Source organism: Schistocerca serialis, chromosome 1 (assembly GCF_023864345.2).
Source record: "Schistocerca serialis cubense isolate TAMUIC-IGC-003099 chromosome 1, iqSchSeri2.2, whole genome shotgun sequence".
NCBI lineage: Eukaryota > Metazoa > Arthropoda > Insecta > Orthoptera > Acrididae > Schistocerca > Schistocerca serialis.
The window spans coordinates 584,528,062-584,555,722 of NC_064638.1; the positions used below are offsets into that span (position 1 = coordinate 584,528,062).

Genomic DNA, 27,661 nt, shown 5'->3' on the forward strand with positions numbered 1-27,661 from the left:
TAAGCTCACCAGTATCAACCTTATTACATTATTACCTATATATTAACTAGTTATTATTAAGCGTCGATGGAAACAAGTGCAGATGAAAACTTCTGTCTATTTAGTGTTAAAGGCTCACAGCAACTGCTTCCTATTAGGAAAACAATTTTTCTCACTTAACCTGATCATGTTTTACCGCTAAATGCAAGTCCACCTCAACAGATAAGGTGTGAGAAAGTTGGGCAATGATCGCGGTAGTGGACACTTGGAAGCGGTTTGAGACGGCAGCGTGTCAAGAGGACATTTGACAGCTGCTCCTATCTGCTAATTCTTTATGTCCAGGTTTCCATTTAAACTTTTTGTCAGTTATATTCTTAAAGTACAGTTAGGATCAGAAGGTGTTGTAACTTTAAAACCATTTCCTGATCGTATCGTCACATAAAATGGAAGGCACCACTAATGTCTGTCGACAAGGGAAGGTAACGTCTGTAAAATTCTCTGTCAGAGAGCCCTATCGTATTCCCAATTGCGTCATGGCCATTTCTGCTAGTCGCCCGTGTTATTTTTTGCCCAATAGGTCAGCGTTTGTTAGGCTCCAGGTAGAAGCAAAAACGGTCAATTAAGTAGAATCAAGATGATAAGATACTAACTGGAATTAATATAACGCATTCACTACGAATGCGTCGCATTATGACTGATGATATGAACTCTGACTGGTGCACAAAACACGTGACACAACCATATTTTGAGTTATTACTTAACGTGATAGACAGGTGAAACGCTGACTTGTACGCCTTCATCTGAATCTGTACTCCGAAGTCACCTGATGGAGTGTAGCAGGTGATACTGGTTTGCACAGCCACGACTTCCCTCTCCTTTCGCGGAAGGTGTGCGGGAACAAAGAATGTTGCTAGCCCTCCATGTGAGCTCGAATCCCTTTAATGTTATCTTGTTGGTCGTTTCGCAAGTTATACGTAGGACAAACATTAGGGTTCATTGGACAGCTTTTGTGTGTAGAACAGTGTTTTTCACTTCATTATGTATACATTGCAAAAATAAACAGTTAGAAGAGCACTTTAATAAACAGCTAGGCCATTGCAGTTTGAAGCTGGAACTGGCCAGCTACCTAATCATACATTCTAAGACAAGAAAAATTGCACACGACTAAGAATTATACCATAGGGACGGAAACCGGTAGATGTGATGTTCAGGTACAGATAGAAAATTGATTCCAATTTCACAAAAATTGGATGATTTATTCAAGAGAAAGAGCTTCACAAAAGTAGCAAACGTGATGAGAAATGTCGCCGACGTGACTGTCCCATTATCTCAGGTAATTGGCTTGTTTTTTTTTTATCCTTTGTCATACTTCCGCTCAAGTGTCAATACACAGCTGATATCTTTGAGGGTGTTCATGTCAATTCATACTCGTAATATCTTCGGCCAGTAGGAAACCTCCTTAATAACGTTTCTGAAGAGTATGTTGCTAACTCTGCAAGCAGCTGTTGGATGCGTCATCGAGGAAACATCCTGTATGTGAAGTAGAAGTAGTACGATCAATAACAGTCGAAAGTGTTGTCTTGTTATCAAGACCAAAGATTTACAATTATTTGAAATGGATAGTGCAAAGTCAGTTTCCGTGTAAACTGGCTACGCAATACAGGCAATGAACAATCTAGTTTGTTATTTTAGTTAAAGATAGTATGGTTGGATAAAGAATTTTTAATGATACCCCGTAACTGAGTTAACGCTATTTGTGAGAGAGGCATTTGATAACAGACTGTATGTAAAGTTCTGTACGATATTTAATACATTGGTCGAGAACTACGTTTCGAGTCCATGCGTTTTCTCTGATTGTGATTCCAATAATGATATTAAGATGAAAATCTGTCCCTCGATAAGTAGTTAAAATTTCTAGAACGATGACAAGTTTGCGGCGGCGAAAACGTTTATCTTTAATTACTGTGTTGTTTTTTTGTGGGCGCTCTGTAACTTACTACTAATAATTGAAATGATGAAACTTCCCGGCAGATTAAAACTGTGTGCCGGATCGAGACTCGAACTCGGGACCTTTGCCTTTCGCGGGCAAGTGCTCTACCAACTGAGCTACCCAAGCACGACTCACAGCCACTCTTCACAGCTTTACTTCTGCCAGTACCTCGTCTCCTACCTTCAAAACTTTACAGAAGCTCTCTTGCGAAACATGCATAACTAGCACTCCAGGAAGAAAGGATATTGCAGAGACGTGGCTTAGCCACAGCCTGGAGGATGTTTCCAGAATGAGATTTTCACTCTACAGCGGAATGTGCGTTGATATGAAACTTCCTGGCACATTAAAACTGTGTGCCGGATCGAGACTCGAACTCGGGACCTTTGCCTTTCGCGGGCAAGTGTTCTACCATCTGAGCTACCCCAGCATGACTCATGCCACGTCCTCACAGCTTTAAATCCACCAGTACCTCGTCTCCTACTTTCTGTCCGCACACAGTTTTAATCTGCCTGGAAGGTTCATATCAGCGCACACTCCACTGCAGAGTGAAAATATCATTCTGGAAACATTCCCCAGTCTGTGACTAAGCCATGTCTACCCAAAATCCTTTCTTCCAGAAGTACTAGTTCTGCAAGGTTCCCAGGAGAGCTTCTGTGAAGTTTCCTACACCCAAACTGATCATCATCTAAGAAACTATTGATCAAAATTAAAAAAAAATTTAGCAACCTTTAGACGTAAACAACGTACCCCTCATTCTATAGCGCTCTATTTAAAAGATGTTTCTGGTTTCTCCACAGTCCATGACACTTCTCAGATGTGGGGCGCGATATTACATTGACCTTTGTCCGATGAGCCTTGATGATGTGGAACGGCACGTTTTACGTTGACATTATACATTCGTATGTAAATGTGGCTACATACTGACAATTCAAAGACTTTTGCATATTTTAATTTTTCAATATCTATTTTAAATACCGATCCGAATTAGTTAACGTACCCGCAATCTTTTACACAGAAAAATAGGAATTCTTGTACGGAATCGAAAGAACTGTCGATGATAAACTTTTACAGCTGGTTTTTAAATTTGACTTTTTTGTCTATCCGACAGTTGGTATCACGGCGCTAGTGATCAAAAATTTTGGTGCCAGAATTGCGCACCCTTTAAAGACAATTCTAATGTGGAACAATGAATGTAACTTTTTTCTTCTGGTATTGTAATTATGTACCTCATTGAACTGTACTCGGTTATTTACAACAAGCTTCACGAGGCAATGAATATAACATGAAACAACAGTCAAAATGCATTACTCCTTAAATAGATGTCTACAACACGATCGTATGTGAGCGCCACATATTAATTTACAGCCTGTATGTGAGCAATGAAGACTTGCCTTCTTAAAGATGAGTTGCCGCACAACATCATTTCGTATGACTTTGTTGTTGTTGTGGTCTTCAGTCCAGAGACTGGTTTGATGCAGCTCTCTATGCTAGTCTATACTGTGCAACCTTCTTCATCTCCGAGTAACTACTGCATCTGAATCTGTTTAGTGTATTCATGCCTTGGTCTCCCTCCACGATGTTTTTCCTCCGCGCCTCCCTCCAATACTAAATTTGTGATCCCTTGATGCCACAGAACGTGTCCTACCAACCGATCCCTTCTTCTAGTCAAGTTGTACCACAAATTCCTCTTCTCTCCAATTCTGTTCAGTACCACTTCAGTAGTTACGTGATCTACTCATCTAATCTTCAGCATTCTTCTATAGCACATTTCGAAACCTTCTTTTCTCTTGTTGTCTAAACTATTAGTCGTCCATGTTTCACTTCCACACATGGCTACACTCCATACAAATAATTTCAGAAAAGACTTCCTGACACTTCAGCCTAACTCAATGTTAACAAATTTATCTTACACAGATCTGCTTTCCTTGTTATTGCCAGTCTACATTTTATATATTCTCTACGTCTACGATCATCAGTTACTTTGCTCCCTAAATAGTCAAACTCATTTACTATTTTAAGTGTCTCATTTCCTAATCTAATTCCCTCAGCGCCACCTGATATAATTCGACTACATTCCATTTCCCTCCTTTCAAGACACTGTCCATTACCTTCAACCGCTCTTCCAGGTCCTTTGTTGTGTTTGCCAGAATTACAACGTCATCGGCAAACCTCAAAGATTTTTTTCTTGTTCATGAAATTTTAATTCCTACTCCAAAATTTTCATTTGTTTCCTTTACTGCTTGCTCAATATACAGATTGAATAACATCAGAGAAAGGCTACAACCCTGCCTCACTCCCTTCCTAACCACTGCTTCCCTTTCGTGGCCATCGACCCTTATAACTGCCATCTGGCTCCTGTTCAAATTGTAAACAGCATTTCGGTCCCTGTATTTGATCCATGCTACCTTCAGAATTTGAGAGTATACCAGTCAACATTGTCAAAAGCTTTCTCTAAGGCTACAAATGCTGGAAAGGTAGGTTTACCTTTCTTTAATCTATCTTCTAAGAAAAGTCGTAGGGTCAGTATTGCCTCACGTGTTCCAACATTTCTACGGAATCCAAACTGATCTTCCCTGAGGTCGGCTTCTACAAGTTTTTCCAATTGTCTGTGAGGAATTTGCGTTAATATTTTGCAACTGTGACTCATTAAACAGACGTTACTGAATAAAAATACACTAATTATGTCGACTTAAAGTTTTCTCTCCTTAATACTTGTAATAATTTTAATTGGAAAGGTAGCTGAGCTAATTGTTTGACGATATCTCAAGTGTATATTATTGTTCAGTTTAAATTCTTACCATCATGGATATAAAAAAAATTTCTTTTTTGCCCCAGTTATTATTTCCTCACGCTATGTTGTAATTATCATTGATGTAGGACCTCTAATTACACAGACTTGAATATATTTTGTCTTTTTGAAACTGATAGTGAAACTACTTGCAGAAAACTAGTGATTTAAAGATACTATTCTCAAACATAATTTACCACTTATTCTGTTGCATTCTGTATGTTTTGATTTGTTATAATAATGGTGTCATTTGCAAGAAAATTAATTCTGCTTCTTGTATATTAGACAGAAGACCGTTTTCATACAGGGTGAAAAGTATTTAAACCGGCAAATTCTGGGAGGTTGTATGGGATATCAAATCAAATATTTTTCCCTACTGTAATTTTTTCCTATGAGGATTATTTCAACCGGTGGAGACCGTATTACGCTCTTCAGTTGTTAGAGGCCGTATTACGACCTTCAGTTGTTAGAGGGCGTATTACGCTCTTCAGTTGTAGGCAACTGCTGTCCACCAGTGTAGTAGTGCATTGTCTCTGTTTACTAATGGAGCGATACTCCTGGAGTGAGTACACTGATATGGTTGGTACGTACTACGTAGCACACCACAACGGACGAGCTGCACAGAGGGTTTATCAACAACAATATCCAAATCGCCGTATCCCGCATCATACGATATTTGATGCTGTGTATCAATGTCTGCGCGAGACCGGGTTATTTAGCCGATTACCTGGACAGGGACGCCGTCGCACGGTAAGAACACTGCAATTTGAGGAAGGAGTCTTGCAGCATGTGGAGCGGGATTCTTTAATCAGCACTCGTGCAATTGCACGTAACATGGGGACGAATCAGACGAATGTAAGAACAGTCCTTCAAGAGCAGTTGTTTCGGCCATTTTACTTACAGTGTGTCCACAACCTGGAACCAGTTGATTATCCACCCAGAGCACAGTTTTCGCAGTGGTACCTGGAACAGTGTGAAATACATCCTAAATTTCTATCCTCTGTGTTGTTTACCGATTAAGCAAAGTTCGGGCGTGATGGAGTCTTCAACATAATTCGCATGTTTGGAGTGAGGATAACCCACATGCCACAGTTACTAGCGCTCATCAAGTGCGGTTCTTCGTTAATGTGTTGGTCGGTGTAGTTGAGGACTGTTTAATTGGGCCGTATCTGCTACTTAGGCCATTAAATGGCAGGCACTATTACAATTTTCTCGCCAGAGCATTGCCAGAATTGCTGGAAGACGTCCCGCTCCCTACAAGACAACGCATGTGGTTCCAACATGACGGGGCGCCGGCACATTTCAGTCGTCGTGTGCGACGATTCCTGGACCGATGGTTCCCAGAAACGTGGACTGGCAGAGGTGATCCTGTACCATGGTCTGCTCGATCCCTGATACGTCCCCTTTGGACTTTCTTGTGTGGGGAGCGATGCACAACCTTGTTTGCGCAACTCCTGTTGCATCAGAATAGGATCTGGATGCCGGGATAGTAGCAGCAGCAGGAACAATTCAGGATACTCCTGGGGGTTTTGCCTGTGTCACACAGAACATGATCCGACGGTGTAACCTTTGTTTACGTGTCAATGGAGGCATTTTTGAAAATCTACTGTAATTGAAATTGGGTTGTGTTAATGTGTTGTCTCTTGGTCATAAAAAATGGAAAAGTGTTTGTTGGTTTAATTAATTTGCCGACAGAGAAATCTTCCTCTACCGGTTTAAATACTCCTCATAGGAAAAAACGATACTGGGGAAAAATATTTGTTTCGATGTCTCCTACAACCTCACAGAGTTTGTCGGTTTAAATACTTTTCACCCTCTATAAGAGAAACATCAGCGGGCCTCAGATTGTTCTTTGCGGAGCGTGTGCAGAATATCTGATAGTTCTGCTTTCTCTTCCCCACGTAGTACCATATTCATCTTGCAGACATCCTGTTCTCATTTTCTTCTAATATGTATTACACTTCCCAAAACTGTTTTCGTCAGTTTTGTACTACGTAGTTAAACCTGAGATTTAAAAAGCATGTCAGCGATTTATTCGAACTGGGTTCCACAGAGTGTTCGAAATTAAGTAAGGCCAATTATGTGTTATTTGGTTGTAATTATTACACATAATTTAATATCACATACTCAAACGATTTCCGCTTATATGACCATTTCAAAGTCAACTTAGATAGATATAATACCGAACAAAGCATGTAAAATTGGAATTACACTTCCATGTCTACAAAACTTTCATCAGAAGACTATACGTATCACGTAACTGATTTAGGAATTAACGGTACTTCCTGTATTCAATTATTCACACACAGGGGTGTTCAATGAATACTGCCTCGCCAAGTTTTCCACCTCTACTTACTAGTCGCCCGAAAATAGCCAGTATGCCCGAAATCAGGCGTGGGAAGTATAACGGTAAAGGAAGAGAAAGTAGGTAAATCATACGTATGTATCGATTTCTCCCCTCGGGTCGGCTTCACTGGCACATAGAGTAAATCTTGCTTGTTTGGCAAGCTAAGATGTTTAATAAAAGGGTCAGTGACTTACTGCTCAAGGATCCCTGCAACCAAGCTAACCTGTTCCATGATTAATTACCGCCATTCCAATAAAAATGGGGAAGGAAGTATGATACCGCGAAAAGCAGGTATGTAAAGCAGGGGAAATACATCCATACCTCAATATAATTCCAGTTCTCAAAAAGACAAGAGTGAATATTTGAGAACCATAAGTTTAGTAAGTCACGACTGCCAAATATTAACCAGTTATTTGCATCAAAATGGAAAGACTGGTCGAAGTCGACATCAGTGAAAATCAGTTTAGGTTTGTAAGAGATGTAGGAGCACGCGGGGCATCACTGGCCCTATAAGTAAGTAATAATGGCGGTACAACTAATCATAGAAAATAGGCTATAGAAAGACGAACCTATATTTGTAGATTTGAATAAAATTATTTTATTGATTACTATAATTTTCAGCAACTGTAGTAAATATTTTTTCAGAATAAAATTAAGTCGTCAGTTGCAAATATTTTTCATTTTGCCTCACCAGCTTCGACAAATTAATTTGTTCGTACGCTTCCACAGTCGGTGTCATTTTGGATAAAATTATTTTGGGTAGTGGGCCGAATCGAAACGTCGGAAATTTAGTTGTTTTAGTATTTTAAAATACAGGGCCTAATACCAGTGACCACAGTTCTGCTGGCGAGTAAGAGAATCATTCAGAGAGAGAACTTCAGAACAAATGTGAAGTGAACGTTCTTGTTTCTCCAATAAAATGATTAAAACATTAGTTGAAATCAAATATGTTAAAGCAGTGAGCAAGAAAAATGTAGATCCCTGCACTGAAAGTAGGTTTTGCAGACTTACTTTTTGCACCTATGGAGTGCAGTTTTATGTGTAAGTTTGATTCCTGTAATTTAGTGTTACGTAAAAATTATTTGTTACAGAGAAGCCATAATTTTTTTCAGACTCTTAAATTCAGTTCTCTAACAATCAGTTTATGCGTAATTTTAAAAACAATCGTCAAAAGTATGTGATTATGTGCTATAAAAAGTAAAATACTGCAGGCTTTATTGAGTGCTATAAAATCAATGAAGAGCATTTAGGAAGCACTTAATTGTTGTAAATTTCGCGTAATTAGACAGGAAGGAGCTATTTTTAATTGATTTGAAGAAATTTAATAGCCAAGATCACATTCAATGATATTTACTCCTGATGACCGGTTTCAACAATTACAAATGTCATAATCGATCTTGTTGTTATACATCATGTTTCACTATTACTGTATCACTCATGTGTGATGGAAGTGAACGTATAATAATAACAAGGCACGTGTGGTACAGTCATTACAGAACGGGATGTATAGGAAGAAGGTCTTTGGATATCAGAAGATGACAGTATTAAGAGTTTGAACCAGTCATCAGGAGTAAATAGTATTCAATACGATCTCGGTTTTTAAATTTTATACGTTAAATAATTGTAAAATTAAATTTTATTTAACTTAAATTAAAATTTCAAGTGATTTGTTTCTTAAATATCGGTTTAAACATTCAAGTCTCAGAGACGTCCGTCTAAACATATGAGTCCAGAGAGATCACTCTCGTAGTATATATTACAGAAAAGTCACCTCATGACTTGGGGGTTAAAAAAAAGTAAACACACATCTTCCCCATAGTTAACCCTAGCTACCTGGAAGCTATGGCCGGCCGAAGTGGCCGTGCGGTTAAAGGCGCTGTAGTCTGGAACCGCAAGACCGCTACGGTCGCAGGTTCGAATCCTGCCTCGGGCATGGATGTGTGTGGTGTCCTTAGGTTAGTTAGGTTTAACTAGTTCTAAGTTCTAGGGGACTAATGACCTCAGAAGTTGAGTCCCATAGTGCTCAGAGCCATTTGAACCATTTTGGAAGCTATGGTTATAAGCTTATGGAAATTTTAAAAGAGTGTGGCAGAAATAAGAAATGTTGTAGGCTTATGGAAATGTAGCTAACAAAGTTACTAAATTCGTCTTGTACTTATCTTTGATAAGAAGTAACTGCTTTCCATAAAAGTCTTGATTACAAGGTGCAGATTAAGCGAATTCGGCTGCCTCATAATCAGATTTGGGATTTTGTTTGTCATGAAAAGTGAAGATTACACCACTGGATTGGCTGGTACGCACTTAGCGGGAAGTAAATAACTCACAATACACAATAGTAATGGGCAAGCATTAATTTCGGTGTCATGCCGCAGAGCCTGTTTATCTGAGCTGATAGTGTTTGAAGAGTATCTGCAAGACTGCAAGTGTTAGAGTGAATGAGACTCACCCACGATGTTGAGGTAGACCTGGTGGCCAATGGGCGGCGTGGTGCTGATCTGGCACTCGTAGACGCCGGAGTCCTTCTTCTGCGGGTACCGGATGCGCAACATCCAGTCCTCTGAATGCGGCGAGTGCACGGCCTCGAAGCGCTGGTCGCTGGTGTACGTGTAGCGGCCGACCGTCAGCAAGTGGATGTCGCGGTGCCTCACCCAAGACACCTGCCGGTGGACAGAAATAGGTAATCTTTCATCACAGAGGTTACCGTCTTATTATCAATAAGGAAATACACTGTATCTTGGTTGATGGTCTGATAAACACTAAAATTAAAGTTTACTGGGCGCGTAATAACCGTACAGGACGACCGCACGAGGCAGGCAAATGGGATGCTATGAGCGATCGATAAAAACCATTATCAGAAGTTCATTATGGCGCTTCTACGCAATGCTCTTGTATTTACGTTTGTCACACTTCTCGCCAGCGATTATGGGAGTTAATACTGTGAAATATCAGCTATTTCCCTATAACCAATGCCATAGTGAGGAAATTATCTGCCTTCGGCTGCGGGAAAATAAACCAGAACATTGGACTAAAGTTTAACAGAACTCCGACAGCGATTACAAGGACTTGTAATACACCCCGGGAAAAATTAGAACACTCTTTTGCCGGCCGAAGTGGCCGTGCGGTTGAAGGCGCTGCAGTCTGGAACCGCAAGACCGCTACGGTCGCAGGTTCGAATCCTGCCTCGGGCATGGATGTTTGTGATGTCCTTAGGTTAGTTAGGTTTAACTTGTTCTAAGTTCTAGGGGACTAATGACCTCAGCAGTTGAGTCCCATAGTGCTCAGAGCCATTTGAACCATTTTGAGAACACTCTTTTACAAATTTCCAATCAACTCAAGGTTTATTGTTACAACAACACCTAGTACATAAAATGATAACATTTACAGATCACAGAAGTACTGGATATCGACCCATGCTAAAACACCAATATTAGTACGTGGTGAAGCCTCCAAGAGCAGTAACGCAGGCGACGACACTTGCATCCAGTCGATCGTACAGATGAAGAATACTGTCGAGGGAAAAGTTATGCCGCGCCTGATCAAACTATTCACGTAGTTCTGTAAAAGTTGTTGGTAGAAGAGCCGTATGAGTCACTTCTCGTACCGACGTGCTCGACTGGAAACAATTTAGGACATCGTTCGGGCCAAGGAAGTTGCTACACATCTTGCAGTGCACATTGAGTTTCACGGGAAGTGTGTGGGCGAGTATTATCCTTTTAGACAAAACATCACCTTCCTGTTGAAATAACGGCAAAAGAACGGGTCTATCAACGTTCTATACGTACCAAGCGCTGGCTAGTGTCTGCTCCAGAAACACCGGAGATGAACAAGAATTGTAGCTTATCGCTCCCAAAAGCATAAGGCCTAGCGTTCGGCCAGTATATCTGGATCAATACAGTCTATGAGACAGCGCTCACGAAGTCGAATGCGTGCAGGCTCCACCTGCTTTCATTGCTGAAGACCACGGCGTGCCACTCCATCTTCCAAGTGATCTTCCGACGGCACCACTCGAGCCGTGCACGGCGATACCGTGGCGTGAGTGGAAGACGGGCCAGAGGTATGTGTGCCCATAGCCCCAACGTTAAGGGGCTCCGGAAAGGCTCAAAATCATGAAAAGTTGCGTTTTCTGAATCTGTAGACTTTTACCTTTTAATAGATATGTAATTTATTCAATTCCGAAGACTCCAACTATTTTTAAATTTTTTTTGAAATGTGTTCTACATGGGCGTGACCCACTGTGGCGCTGTTAAACTGCTGTCAAATGGTGTTATTATTAACGTCCGTGTTCATCAGGTACATTTTAGTGATGTGAGATATAGTATGTGTTGTGGCTAACCTGAGATGGTTCAATATTTATCGCTGGTGTGATTGTTGATTGTTTCATGTTTATTTACTCTGTCGTTATCTCGAAAATATTCGTAATTAATTCTGTTTCTTGAGTCTCTGTTTTGTTGAAGTATAATAATGAGTAAAAGTAAAGTTATTAGAAATCCTCTGAAAGCTTTTAAGAAAAGGAGAAATGTTGGAAAGCCAAAGGTATGTGTTATTACTGTAAACAATAAAGACGATAACCAAGTGAGTGAACCTAACCTCTCAAGTACACCTGCCCATAGCAGTCAAAGTGGGAAAGAAAATACTTCACAGAAGAAGCTTGGGTCAATGAGTGAAAACTATGAATGTTTTATGGGCGAATCGGATGTGAATGAAATATTTGATATGTCGGTTCTCAAAGGAATTTTTTCAAACTGTGTAAGATGTATTCATTGTAGTGAAGTTAGTCTGGAACTCTCCATAATAAAGCACGTAGGACTTGCTAGTGAAATACAACTGAAATGTGATAAGTGTTCATACATGACCACCTTTTGGAACAGTGTTGCAGTAATTGCAACTGAAGAAAATGATAGCAAAATCTACGAACACAACAAGGAGCGATGCTTGCCTTAGACAAGGAACGCCTTCGGGCTGCAGGCAGGGCTGTAAAGAGTCTAGAAATACAAGCAAGAGTAAACAGGAGGAGGAACAAGAGGAAGCTGGAGGAGGAGTTTGCAGAGGATGAAGATAATCCATCCTATGGACCTGGAATGCACTAAAAAGTTAATCCAATCTTTGTCGCTCGATTCCCAAAACTTTTATTTTCTCATATTAATTACATGTTTTCTAAGGATCTTCCAAACATATTTGTTTCAAACTTTCAGTAAATGTTACACAGTACCTTCTGCATAATTTAACACAGCCTTATTCCAAAAAACTGTATATTTTTGAATATATAAATAAAAAATTTCAGAAAAAAAGGTTGTGAATTTTCATTACAATTGAAAAAAAATCATCTTTAATAACTGAACTAAAATTTTGTAACATCCCTGTGTTAAGTTGTAGCCCATATTCCAATAAATAATCTGTAAAAAGTTCAACTTCCTACCTCAAATACTTTGTGAGGAAAGATGTAATTTATAAGCGTTACTTCAACATTGCAAGTGTAGGGCATTCCGGAGCCCCTTAATAACTAGTTCGCAATAGTTCGTACTGACGCGTCTGGGCTCCCAAGCCCTCTTATCTGCCCTACAGTAGCTGTACAATCTGCTACTGCCGCCCTTACAATATGACGATCCTGGCTGGCGTCTGTGGTGCGTGGACGTCCAGAAACTCGTTTATGGGAATGTGAGTGATATTGCCATCGTTGCACAACTAACGCAGCACGTCAGGCTTGTGTGGGAATTACTCCAAAGAACCACGCCGTCATTCGGAAGCCCGCAATCTACCCATTTCAAACTCTGTAAGTTGATTGTAGGAAGCACGAGTGCTTCTCCATGGAATGGTTGCCTACTTGCTTCAGAGGTTTGCACCAACCCTTCTCGCTATGAGCATTCACTGGCTGGCTGGCTCTGAGCACTATGGGACTTAACATCTCAGGTCATCAGTCCCCTAGAACTTAGAACTACTTAAACCTAACTAACCTAGGAACATCACACACATCCATGCCCAAGGCAGGATTCGAACCTGTGACCGTAGCGGTCGCGCGGTTCCAGACTGAAGCACCTAGAACCGCTCGGCCACCAGATGCCGGCTGAGCATTCATTATAAAAGGTTAGTAGACAGGTGGCGTTATGGTAGCTATGCTATATAATGTGGTTCGTCACTCTAAATTGTTAGTCTCCTGTTATCCTCTATGTGTGTGTGTGTGTGTGTGTGTGTGTGTGTGTGTGTGTGTGTTCTAAACATTCTGCGTGGTGTCTGTTTGTTCTATATCGTGTCTCCCTACCACTTTCCGTAACGACGCTCTGAGCGTGTTTTTTAGGGAATTGACTAGTTTGAACCTGGGACCTGTTGCTGGTAAGGAGACATCAGACCACACATGACATGTAGAATTCAGAAGAGTTCAGTGAGACTAGCGATGATATAACCAAATACTTAATGATTTCAGCGTCAGCTCCACTGCACTCCCTGCAAAGGAATCTTAATACTAACTAAATTTAGTGGAAGGGGTTCAAGGATTTCCTATTTTTAGTTAGCTGGTAAAATAACGTCGAAAAAGCACTTAAGTTTACCATTGGAAATTTTATTCTACTCACAAAACATCGTTTATAAGTTGCACTATTGATAAAAGGAAATGTTTTAATAGAGGATGGTAAAAACCAACTGCGTTCAACAAAAATGTGAACGAATATTCTCTGAATGGGTTTCCAAGTTCTACAATGGATCGAAGGATAACCTATGCCATATCACATCTATAATCTAAGTTTAAATAAAGTTTCACAAGAGTGAAAACTATCAAAATGGTCTACAGTGACCCTCAATTATCTTTAATTACTTATCTAACTTGTTGTAAATTACAGTGGCTGATGTGGCTTCTCAATAACTATATAACAGAAAAATCATCGAGTTTCAGATTTTTACTTCAAGTGGCAAATGTGAACACCATGGGCTTTAATTGACGATCGACACTAGTATTACGCAAAAAGGGGATGTAACAGATGAGACTTCTGCAGTTCTGAGTGAAGCTTTATGCGCTGTTATGTGGCGTTCGTTCATTACCTTGTTGGTGTTCGTCAGGGGGCGGCGGACAGCACAGCTCCGCTCACCTCGCCATCTCGCAATCAATCTCCTAACTTCTCCTTACTACAATTTACCGAAGTTGGTTTAAAAAAACTATCTGTCTGTGTTTTCATCTGACCAATCAGGGTCTCAATGTTAACCTTAAGCCCCGCCTACAAAAATTCTGTCTATACAATGAGAAACGTTATACTTTTCGTGGTTGGGCAATGTTTTCAAAGTTTGCAACGTAACAAAGACGCGAAAAAGTCTCACGCTCAAACTTGCAGCCGGTGTGGTCCTTTTAGAATTATCGTAAGATCTATACTTTTCTTCTGGGGGGCTCTATCTTTTAACATGAGCTGCAGGGTGGTCCTGATGTAACAGAGACGCGAAAAAGTCTCACGCTAAAACTTGCGGGTGGTGTGGCCCTTTTTGTGTCATCGTAAGATCTATACTGTTCTTCTGGATGGCTCTAGCTTTTAACATGGGCTGGGGGATGGTCCTAACGGAACAGAGACGCGAAAAAGTCTCACGCTAAAACTTGCAGGTGGTGTGGTCGTAGCGGTTAGCTGGCGACGTGGGTGTTCGTCCCTTATCGTAGGGCCTTCTCGCTTAACACGGTTCTGCTCTCGGCTTCTGTTCTCGTTTCTCTCCTCGGAACTGCGTCTGTCTCATGGTGTGAAGGTATGACATGCATTTAGGCATTCTTGTGTTAGTCTGTGGTATTCCATTTGCTCACTCGTTACTCGTATTACTTTGGTTAATTTCATGTCACGATTTATTCGGCGCTATGTGACATACTACTGGATTTGCTTATCATGTCAGGGTTTTCATGGAAGGTGTTGGATTTGCCTGACACCTTACAGTGTGTATGTGTGTATCTGTGTGTACTGAACCGGGGACCTAGAAACGACGTAGAGGCTTCGCGTCTGCCGTAGCCCTATGTGGTTCACAACCCCACAACAGGCTACAGCAGTCCACTCACCCCACCGCTGCCCCACACCGGACCCATGGTTATTGTGCGGTTCGGCCCCCAGTGGAGCCCCCTGGGAAGTCTCATACCACGTGAGTGTAACCCCAAATGTTTCCGTGCTAGAGTAATTATGGTGTACCCGTACGTGGATACGGTGTTTGTGCAGCAATCACAGACATAGGTAACTGAGGCGGAATGAGGGGAACCAGCTCCCATTCGCCGAGGCAGGTATCCACTGTGTAGTGGCGTCTCTCTTTAAACCACCTCATGAGGATCTGCTCTACCACTGTGCCCCATTATTTTTAACCCTTAACACACATTGATAGTGCTAACTGTGCTGCTAGTAGCACTTTGGATCAACGAGTGACTGGTTCCGCTGATTTCATGCAACCTTTTACAAATACATTCTGCAATGCTATACGGTCCCTGTCCGTTGGTCTATGAGGACTGTATGGCCTTGGTTTAGCTGTAGATGTTCCTTCGCACATCTTGCTCAGTCACACCCCAACAGTCGACTTGGTTTGTCTTAGAAGGATTTAAATGTCCCTGACGGTTTTATTACTCAGTTGACGTCCAGTGACTAGTTCACGCTCGAAGTCATTGAGGTCTCCTCGCCGACCCATTATGCTGTTACTGCTTCTCCACTGACAACATAATATTCCCCTCTTTTTTTTTGTACTGCTGGGTCTCCTCTGGTGGCATCTAGAGGTCAATTCCGTGTTACATACGAGTCTATGGACATTTCTATTAGATAGTGCACATGATTCTAAACTGCACAAAGGGTGTACTTTTATTACTTGTAAGTATAAAACTTGGCATTCCCTATGCTGAAAGTGATATTTTAATGTCAGTCCTAAGCCAAAAAAAAAAAAAAAAAAAATGGAAAAATGGACGATCATGATTAGTAATGGTAATAGTTGTAGTAGTCCTAGTAGCAGTCTTAGAAGGATACTGGAGATGTATTGTCATTAATAGAGTTACAGGTCTAGAATGACAAGCATGGAACAGATAGAGGATCGTGGGCTTATAGTAGAAACCATGCCAGCACTCGCCTGCAATAATTTAGGGAACCACGGGAAACCTTAACTAGGACGGGTTTATACAGATTGGAGCCTCCACTCTCCAGAATAGAACAGAGTCCTAAGGTACAATACTGTTGCACAAATAAGTTATTTAATAATAATAAAATCCAGATGAAACAATGTTTATTTATTTACCACTACCAGTCATTTCACACACTATACACAAACACAAACAGGAACACGCAGAGACACCTATACATTGTTTCGTAACGCTACACGCAGTATATTAGCTGCTACCAGGACCAGTTTGTGCACCTTCACTTTCCATTTTCTAGCCTGGAAAACTGAGTCAGCATCCCTCTATGACGAGTAAGATGTTGAGCTCAGAAATAGGATAAGGTGGTATTATCATACATTGCATAGCTTTGGGGAAAGAAGGAAAATTGAGTGTGAAACAAGGAGAACCGAGTGTGAAAGAAGGAAAATCGATTGTGAAAGAAGGAAAATCAAGATTGAAGGAAAATGAATTGTTGTGTGGTATGTAGGTTTACTATCGTTATTGGTATTTGTGTTGCACTTTTACCACCTCCCTACTCTTTGTTTTTTAAGCAATCATTCAATGTATACAGTGTATAGGTTAACAGGAACTTTCTAACTAACCTTTCAAATAAGTTTGTTTTAGCAATTTCTTTACTCATCTTTTGTAATTTATTGTACAGTTTTACTGCTGTGTAGGAAATTTTGTTTTGAATTTTATGTTCATTCTTTCTTGTTTAACGTGAGTTCATTCTAGACGTTGTTCATGGTCATGGACTAAACTGTTCTTCCAGCGATTACCAACGTTATATTTGATGTGCACAACTGTCTGGCAAAAGTATTCATATGATGCAGTTAAAATTCACAATGTTCTGAACAGGTCTTTACAACGAGCTCGACTACTATATTCGGTTCTTATTCTTATGGCCCTCAGACCGATGACCTCACTGGTTGGTCTCTTCCCCCAAAACAACCCAACCCTTATGACCCTACTGTGCAGGGTGAAACTTGCATTCATATACTGTGCATTTGATCCCCAGAAAGGAATGCCTTAGCTAAGAACTCAGTGTACATATGACTAGTACTTGACTGAAAGTCACCAGCCATTACACACTGATAACAGAGCACTAAAGGAGTAATATGCCGATAACATTCTATTTTCAAATATCTTAGTGTGTTAACACCACTTCAACTGAGATACAATATTCATACCTAGAAATTATTCATTTGTTACGTTGTCTACGGAGATGCTACCTACATTTACCTTCATAGTGTCATTTTCCCTCTTCAAACTGAAATTCTCGGCATCTTTTTTTTGTGACCAATTTCATTTCATTGTTTATTGATCAATTGTAATCTTCATTGAAAGTTTCATTCGCTTTAGGAGGGTTTTTGTTATCCCATTGTCTATAATGTTGCTGTCATCAGCAAAGAGAATTTTTCCCTGTGACTAACACTAATGGAAAAGCACTGAAGTCTATCAGAAACGCACAAGTCGTAAATCCATTCATGTATATCAGGCACAGCATTGGTCCTAAAATGCTACACCGAGGAACTTCAATATTAACGTATCTTGGCTCTGATACGTGTTTTACTAAAAATTTATATTACTTGAGATATGCGTTATCTCTACTCTTCGTTCCATATCTGCTAGGTATGATCATAATTAGTTGTTAACTATCCATCTCATTCCTAATGTTTCTAGCTTATTTAGCAGAATCTAATGGTCAACAGTATCAAAAGCCTTAGAAAGATCTAAAAATATCCCGGACACTCATCTTTGTCAAGAGCGGCCAGTGCCACTCATGTGTATTCTATTGCGGCTTATTCCCTGATCGTGTCACTTTGGACACCAAACTATGATTCACATAAAAGGTTGTACTTATTCAGGTAATTCATTAAACTATCTTTCAAAATTAATTCTATTAGTTTTGAGAAAGGTGGCAGCAGAGAAACGGGGCAGTAATTTTATATATCCTACGCATTACCTTTTTTTTTAAATACAGGCACAACACTTGCGTGTTTTAAGTACTCTGCGTAATTCATGCTCTGCAACGTGTTCCCATACTAGCCACAAGGTTGATAACGATTTCTTGTCGTAGGGCATTCCATTCTTCAACCACTGCCGTTGAAAACTGCTGGACAGTCGTTGCTGCATATGGAGGTGCTGTAACACATCTCCCAAACGCATCTCTCACTTGAAGGATAGAATTTAAGTCGAGGGAACAGGCAAGTCAGTCCATTTGTCGAATACCCTATCCTTTCAAGAGCTCCGCCAACTACGTAATTCTAGGTGGCCTCGTATTGTCATCCATAAAAATTAGTGCATAGCGGAATACGCCACTGAAAAGACACACAAGGGTTAAGAAGTCCAATGTAACAATAACATTGACCGGTAAGTGTTCCGTGTGCAAGGATTTGGAAGTCAGTAAACCAGTCCTACATTACCCCTCACCACACCATAACAACTGAACCATCAAAACTATTATGTTCGACAATGTCACTAGGTGCATTATGAATTCTCTTATGGCGAGAAATGGGAACACGTAATGCGCCCAGAAATACTGTCGAACATGATCGTTTTTGTGATCCAGGTATTACAGTGTGGGAGGCATAATGTTATTAGGGCATATTGACCTGTAAATCTTCGAACGAGGCATTCTCACTAGTCAACGTTGCCGTGACCCTGAACTCGGTCATCACGTGTGTCTTTTCAGGGCTGCATTCCGCCCAGACTTCATTTTCGTCGATTTCAATTCGCGGCCGCGTCGAACTGCGCAGCTGAGGTAAGTTTTGGAACGAGAAGATATTCTGCGAACGGGCTGGCCTGCCCGTTCCCTCGAGTTAAATCTCATTGAGCACGCAGTTGTCAACCGCTGTGATGGAGCAATAGAACGTCCTGGCACAAGAAATCCATATCATCCTTGTCGCCAGCATGGGAACACAAGAACCACGTCCCGCCTTTTTTAATGCCCAGCCGATCATCATAAAACGCAATGACGTAAATGTCCTTATTGTCCTTGAATAAGAGGGTCATCTTTGTTCGCCTCACTACGCATTTATTTCAGTTACTTTGTGCCCTATACAGTAGCAGTTCTTTCTAGGCATGGTCTAAGATTCAATGATCTACATTACTTAGCAGTGACTCATCATGCGAAAGTTATTGTCGTCCTTAAGTTATGCACATCACTGTATTTACAACGGGCAACTCTAGTACAGCCAAGCCATAATCATTAAGGCAACATCTTTTCTTCTGCTTGCTTTAGAGACCTTACCGTCTTTCAAGACTTTGTCGATTAATCCTGGGTATATATCCTTTCCACAGCTTCTGCACAAATGGTCATGAGTAACCGCAGATATGTTTTCCTATGTTCACCTGAAAGTCTTTCGTTCTACTTCTTCATTCATCACAAAATTAGTCGTCGTGGCTGTCCTAGCACAAGTATTAGCTCATAGGCTGCTGTACAGGTAAAAACAGTCCATGAACTTCTTTCTTTCCAGATGTGCAGCATGACATTTAAGTTCCTTATGTCTGCCTTCTTACTTAGCCACAGTTTTGCTATACTTGACGATTAGGCACAGGTAGAAAATGAAATAACGTCTATTAAAGAAAGGTACTTCAAATAATGCGTTCATAGTGTACACCGTTTCTTCAGCTCATTTCTCCAGTTGCCGTGTGACATCCACCCCTGGAGACTTATTTAAAATACTTTTCATTTAAAAGGGGTCAAGAGTTGCGACAGATGTTTTTAAGCGATTGTATTCCACCTGTCACAGCACTGTTTGTACTCTTGTAGATTTTCTGCCTTAGTGTCAACTTAAAAGTTCCTTTTAACGCACAACAAGAGCCCACGGAGTTCTCAGACTACCTAAAGTTGATATCCCCACGTCACAGCTGCATTTTGTACGGAACCGTGAAACCGCATACGATGTTACCCGAATGTTATCAGTGGAAGCCGGAGCGTTCGCACCATGTGTGCAAACAAGCGGCGAAACCGACAGCAGCTGTGCAATTCAGAGCCCCCACAGCGTACTGACATTGTGATAATGAAAAAAAAACTAGATACACTCCTGGATATGGAAAAAAGAACACATTGACACCGGTGTGTCAGACCCACCATACTTGCTCCGGACACTGCGAGAGGGCTGTACAAGCAATGATCACACGCATGGCACAGCGGACACACCAGGAACCGCGGTGTTGGCCGTCGAATGGCGCTAGCTGCGCAGCATATGTGCACCGCCGCCGTCAGTGTCAGCCAGTTTGCCGTGGCATACGGAGCTCCATCGCAGTCTTTAACATTGGTAGCATGCCGCGACAGCGTGGACGTGAACCGTATGTGCAGTTGACGGACTTTGAGCGAGGGCGTATAGTGGGCATGCGGGAGGCCGGGTGGACGTACCGCCGAATTGCTCAACACGTGGGGCGTGAGGTCTCCACAGTACATCGATGTTCTCGCCAGTGGTCGGCGGAAGGTGCACGTGCCCGTCGACCTGGAACCGGACCGCAGCGACGCACGGATGCACGCCAAGACCGTAGGATCCTACGCAGTGCCGTAGGGGACCGCATCGCCACTTCCCAGCAAATTAGGGACACTGTTGCTCCTGGGGTATCGGCGAGGACCATTCGCAACCGTCTCCATGAAGCTGGGCTATGGTCCCGCACACCGTTAGGCCGTCTTCCGCTCACGCCCCAACATCGTGCAGCCCGCCTCCAGTGGTGTCGCGACAGGCGTGAATGGAGGGACGAATGGAGACGTGTCGTCTTCAGCGATGAGAGTCGCTTCTGCCTTGGTGCCAATGATGGTCGTATGCGTGTATGGCGCCGTGCAGGTGAGCGCCACAATCAGGACTGCATACGACCGAGGCACACAGGGCCAACACCCGGCATCATGGTGTGGGGAGCGATCTCCTACACTGGCCGTACACCACTGGTGATCGTCGAGGGGACACTGAATAGTGCACGGTACATCCAAACCGTCATCGAACCCATCGTTCTACCAATCCTAGAGCGGCAAGGGAACTTGCTGTTCCAACAGGACAATGCACGTCCGCATGTATCCCGTGCCACCCAACGTGCTCTAGAAGGTGTAAGTCAACTACTCTGGCCAGCAAGATCTCCGGATCTGTCCCCCATTGAGCATGTTTGGGACTGGATGAAGCGTCGTCTCACGCGGTCTGCACGTCCAGTACGAACGCTGGTGCAACTGAGGCGCCAGGTGGAAATGGCATGGCAAGCCGTTCCACAGGACTACATCCAGCATCTCTACGATCGTCTCCATGGGAGAATAGCAGCCTGCATTGCTGCGAAAGGTGGATATACACTGTACTAGTGCCGACATTGTGCATGCTCTGTTGCCTGTGTCTACGTGCCTGTGGTTAGTGTGATCATGTGATGTATCTGACCCCAGGAATGTGTCAATAAAGTTTCCCCTTCCTGAGACAATGAATTCACGGTGTTCTTATTTCAATTTCCAGGAGTGTAGAATATGGCAACGTAGCGCAAGGAACGCGTTTACTTTACTATACAACTGAGGCACATCCTGTTGACTTCCAAAGTGAAATTTATCAAAAACGAGCGTAGAATGAAGACAACAGCGGAGGCCACTACAAAGAAAATTAAGAATCTGCCTTACTCTAATGCTAAAGAAACATGTCGTCGAGACCCGATGAGACGTAGTGCTGATAGTGTGAATTTTTAAAGACCAAAGGCTTAGCTTTTTGACAGACTCCGTCATTAGCATCAACTTTAGAGTAGCTGATAACTTCGCAGGAAAAGTAATTGCTTATCCAATTACAGTGTCAATACTGTTGTACTAGGTCCTGCAGAAATTGATCATCCAACCTTAATTAATTTCGAAGTGAATATTCGTCCTCTAACGTAAGTTATTTTTAAACATACGTCAGTCTTCCTCTTTACTCCCGCCTGATCATCTTTTTTTCATAAAGAAAACCATTTTCTTCTTTTCATGCTGTTCACTGTCATGGAATGTAATGCAGCGTCTCCAGTCTGACAAGTTCTTTGTGTCGCGTTTAACCACAAGTAAATTTCCACTTCCACTTTAAAGGTCCGCTTTTTCTGCTCGATTTAAGGGATGCTTAAATGGGAATTCAGGACATTTTCAAGTGCCCTGATAAAGAGAACTGATAAGAAATCAGTGCATCAAAGATCATTCGAAAATAAAACACGGTGACAAACCAGTTCATAATATATACACTACTGGCCATTAAAATTGCTACACCACGAAGATGACGTGTTACAGACGCGAAATTTAACCGACTGGAAGAAGATGCTGTGATATACAAAAGATTAGATTTTCAGAGCATGCAGACAAGGTTGGCGCTGGTGCCCGACACCTACAACGTGCTGACATGAGGAATGTTTCCAACCGATGTCACATACACAAACAGCAGTTGACCGGCGTTGCCTGGTGAAACGCTGTTGCGATGCCTCGTGTAAGGACGAGAAATGCGTACCATCACGTTTCCGACTTTGATAAAGGTCGGATAGTAGGCCATCGCGATTGCGGTTTATCGTATCGCGACATTGCTGCTCTTGTTGGTCGAGATCTAATGACTGTTAGCAGAATATGGAATCGGTGGGTTCAGGAGGGTAATACGGAACGCCGTGCTGGATCCCAACGGCCTCGTATCACTAGCAGTCGAGATGACAGGCACCTTATCCGCACGGCTGTAACGGATCGTGCAGCCACGTCTCGATCCCTAAGTCAGTGGGGACGTTTGCAAGACAACAACCATCTGCACGAGCAGTCGCATATGAGGTACACCCCTAGCTAAGAAAACAATATTAACTGAGTATTTCGACTATGAGTAACGTAGAATTATTCAGATGGGTACGAAACACTACGAAATATTTTAAGAAGTCATTATTGGGTGGCATGATGTAAGAATCACATGGTTCAAAATGTTCTGTTGATGTATTATATTGATAGCTTCTTAAGGGTGACGGAATATAGCTAATGATTTCAACAATGGTGGCTATGGTTTGATGTGTAGAGTAAGAGATAGCAGGCATCAACAAGTCTAGATATATATTTCTTATGCAACAGTCCTGCGACGAAACACAAGCATGTTAGTGTGTTTCTGATTTTCACGTTAGCTCCGTATGTATGCAACTGAATAAAACGAGCTCTATCTTGCCGTATACGTTTCGCTTGTGAATTCAAAACATAATAAGAAGTAAACGACTGTTCATAATTTCAGCAATGAATGACAGAAAGTAGAAGAACAATCCTAAAATCAGAATAAGAATAAGAATACACATAGAGCAGTATCTACTAACCTTGACACTGATGATGTCTTCCAAAACATAAAGGCGAAACACTTATGGCTCGACAAAACTCGTTTTATAGTACAAACTATCAGAATAATGTCACCCGAAACGGTGACAAGACAACGAAATCAGTACTGTTCAGCCACTGATGGAACAGTATCAGTAAAGTAGATTATCGAAATCTTACAATCATCTTTATCCCAGACTGAACTGGACTATCGTTAACTATTCTCCTCATATGGCCGTTGAACAAATCCGTTTTTGTCCGTAGTCGTCTCAACTGGTGACCAACCTGATTTGGTAATAGGACCACCATGACAAAACCATTGTAACACGTATTTCCTGTTTCCTAGTATCAGGCCATACTATGAACGCCCCCTATACATCTGCCAATAGATGTCATGTCTATCTTTCAAACTGTTTTAACAATCAGGTACTTCACTCTCAAGGAAACTTCAGCTGTTCCATAGCCTACCAACTTTTAGTTGTGTTCTTAGGTGACGTAAATCTGTCCCCCCTCCTTCTACAAACATAATGCACACACACACAAAAAGCAAACACACACACACACACACACACACACACACAGAGAGAGAGAGAGAGAAAGAGAGAGAGAGAGAGGGAGAGGGAGGAAGTCATGAGCAACCCACTTTAAAATTCTTTGAAGCGTTAAAACAAAAACGGCAGCAGTATTGTAATTTACAGACATTGCAACATATGTTGCAATATTTTGATATCATTAGCCTCTATCAAGAGTCCACAGGCAGAACTACCAATATGGTCGACATCAATGTTTCGTTGCGACAGAGTGATGTCATTGAATTCCTTGCTAAAGAGGCAATGTTGCTGAAATTCACCCCAGACTTGAATGTTCCTAATGAGATGTTGGTATGGGGACTAACAGTGTTTGGTGGCGGTTGAAATATTTCAAAGATGGAAAAAAGAGTATCCAAGATGAGCTTCGTAACGGTCGCCGTAGACTGCCTCCACGGAAAGAAACAAAGAAAGAGTGGATGAGCTCACTAGAAAAGACAGGCGCATCACAGTGAGAGAAACCGCTGCAGAACTTGCAGAGGGACACAGTGCAGTGCAGAAATACCTGAAAACATAGGTTATCGACATGTATGTGCCCTTTGGGATCACGTTTATTGACCGAAGAGCACAGTCTTCAGAGAAGAACCATTATCCAAAATCTTCTTCAGAGATTTCAAAATGATGGAGACAATTTCTTTATGAGTAGTCTCTATTGTGGCAGCCGATCAAAGATGGTTCCATCATTACGAGCAACAAGCAAAGCGCCAAACCACTTAGATTGTTCATCGAAGAAGTAAGCAGAGACAGTGCCATTTGCCACGAAACTAACGGGCGCTGTCTCCCGGGGCGCCGCCGTGTGGCATTCTGACTACACGTGGACAAACGGTAAAAGCTGCCCGCTGTATTGAAACACTTTCTAATCTACGTCGTGCGTTGCGCGATAAACACCCTTTTCAAAAGCATCTGGAACATGATAACAAGCGTCCTTTCTATTCTCGTTTCTTATGGAAAAGATCAGGCCTTTTGGGTGGGACGCTCTTTCACATTTCCCCTTGGTACCGACTTGGTGCCCTCCGATTACCATCGTTTAGCTTCTGGTAAGGGACAGACGCAAGGCTAACGCTTTACAAGATGGTGGAGGATACCCGGCAAGTAGTGCGTCAATGCCTTCGAGATGCTGGAGCGGAGCTCTGTGGTAAGGGTACTGTGATATTCCTGGTTGTGGCCGCCAGTATTTTGTCTTCTTAGGAGCTCGCCTTGATGCAGCTTGATTCAAGTGAAGTAGCATATGGTACAAAAGTGGAGTGAGGTACAAGCGACAGATGGTAGAGTATGTACCAGACCCAAGGGAGAGTCCGCCAATTGTACTGAACTTGCTTCTGATTGGCCAGAACACTCAGGTGTTAAGCGCCAAAACGCTTATTTCTCTTATTAACTATTTATATGCTTTTCATTGTATTTAACCCAGTTTTTAGTATGACAGTCTCTCATGGATCCCTGTGGGTCTACCGTTTTCTGCTTGTTAAATTTCACTAGATTTGAGAAACATAAGCCGCATGATATTACAACCGAAATGCTTCGGACACCTTTGGGTCGCTTTGGAGAGCATGGGAGACGAAGTACTTCGGCTGCGCTAGTCACTCTGCTTCGGGTGTTCTTCAGAGCCGGAGGTGTATCTGCATTTCGGACGGACGTGTCGTATTCTGTATCGGAAGCTGTCAGAAAAGTTACCGTACTATTAAGAAAACTATATCGAGTGTTGTAGAAGACAGTGGAAAAAGTGATATTCTGAAATATAAACAAACATGATACATTAATAAGAGGTGTCGCCTACCATCATTGTCAGTACTGCAGATCTTGCCCTCTGTAGATAAAGAGCCAGACCTGGGCAAGTGGTATCCCACAAAAAAAGCACAAACACAGGTCCCCGTTTGAGAAGACAGAATAGCAGCATCCGCCGAAGAAGATCCCACGACCGACTAGCTGTCTTCTGCGCTGGGGACGAAACTTTAGAAGAATACAGTTTAGTGGAAAGAAGGGTTAGAGACTCTTATTCGATCTCAACAGCTCTCTCCAGATTCCAGATCTGTCTTCCAACACGACAACGTATGTAATTTTATATTACATTTAGACTTTGAAATAAACTGCGTAGATTAAGGTGATAAACGTGATTTGACTAAAAAGATAAAGATTAACATTTTAAAAAATGTTGCTCATTACTTTCAGAGTGGCCCTCGTAGTTTGAGTGCAAACTGTATGAACTAAATGACAATTAGATGAAAACATTTTTATGCCGAATTTCGACTATTTGTAGCCGCTGTTGCTTAACACAGGATGAGGCTTGCGTCCGACAGCTGTACCAAATGGCTCGAAAAATACAGTTTTTCCGAGCGGATGCGACCATCACGCGACTGATCACGTGACAACACGGTGGGCCCCGGCATCCGGCGGGAACAGGGGCTATTAATAGCCGAGCTGTCAGCGTCGGTTGGATAACGCGCGCCAGGTGGGTTCACCAGAACGTTACGCGCCATGTCAAAGCCTGCCATCGATAAACGTCTGTCCGCAGACAAACGAATTTAATTTAAATTTAATCAACGCGGACTCCCAAGCCTAAAAAAAGAGAAAGAACAGAAAAGTATACACATACATATCTGATGCCGGTTTCCAGTTCAATACGTAATATCGGTGTATGAAACAGAATATTTGAAAAATTAAATGCATTGCAGGGAACTCTGCAGGACGAAAATGAAAGAACGTCTAGGACAAAACATATACATATTCTCCAATCTAACGCTCAGCCATTCACTCTGTCGCACAGGCTGGCTTAATTTCTGTTTCCCTGAATGAATTTCATGTTATTTGTAAAATTAAATGGCCCATATCTTGTAAGCTGTTCACACATATTTCGAAAATGTTATTTACGATATTTACGATGAACGGGAATCGCGTGCTGAAGTCTTCACACTACTTCGGCTCACTCTCAATGTCATTAGCTGAATCAAACAAAATGGAAGAAGTAGACTGATTGTGCTACAAACCTGGAAGGGTCTTTTCCAGGAAAGATAGCCCTTTCATTGTCACTTCACAAGAGAAAGGGATGTAAATATGTGAAGTTATAGGCCAAATTGCGGTACACAAATTTAGTTACAGTCGTGAGTCACAAAATGCTGCAGATATACTCCTCCTGAGGACGCCCGGAGCAATAATTCCAACTGACGAACGGTTCAATCAAATTACAGCTCACGAATATCAAGAGCTCAGATGGAAACCCAGTTCTAAGCAAAGAAGGGAAAGCAGAAAGGTGGAAGGAGTATATAGACGGTCTATACAAGGGCGATGATCTTGAGGACAATATTATGGAAATGGAAGAGGATGTAGATGAAGATGAAATGGGAGATAAGATACTGCGTGAAGAGTTTGACAGAGCACTGAGAGACCTAAGTCGAAACAAGGCCCCGGGAGTAGACAACATTCCATTAGAACTACTGACGGCCTTGAGAGAGCCAGTCCTGACAAAACTCTACAATCTAGTGAGGAAGATGTATGAGACAGGCGAAATACCGTCAGACTTCAAGAAGAGTATAATAATTCCAATCCCAAGGAAAGCAGGGGTTGACAGATGCGAAAATTACCGAACTATCAGTTTAATAAGCTACAGTTGCAAAA

At 41.9% G+C, this 27,661-nt stretch overlaps 1 protein-coding gene across 1 annotated transcript in view; it reads right to left on the minus strand.

Annotated features, from left to right (window-relative positions):
* LOC126457923 (zwei Ig domain protein zig-8-like) overlaps positions 1–27,661 on the minus strand; it is a 398,061-nt gene that overhangs the window by 162,481 nt on the left and 207,919 nt on the right. Inside the window, exon 2 of the mRNA XM_050094621.1 lies at positions 9,551–9,761. Coding sequence (XP_049950578.1) covers positions 9,551–9,653 — 103 coding nt within the window. The 5' untranslated portion in view covers positions 9,654–9,761. The remainder of the gene's footprint in view (positions 1–9,550; positions 9,762–27,661) is intronic.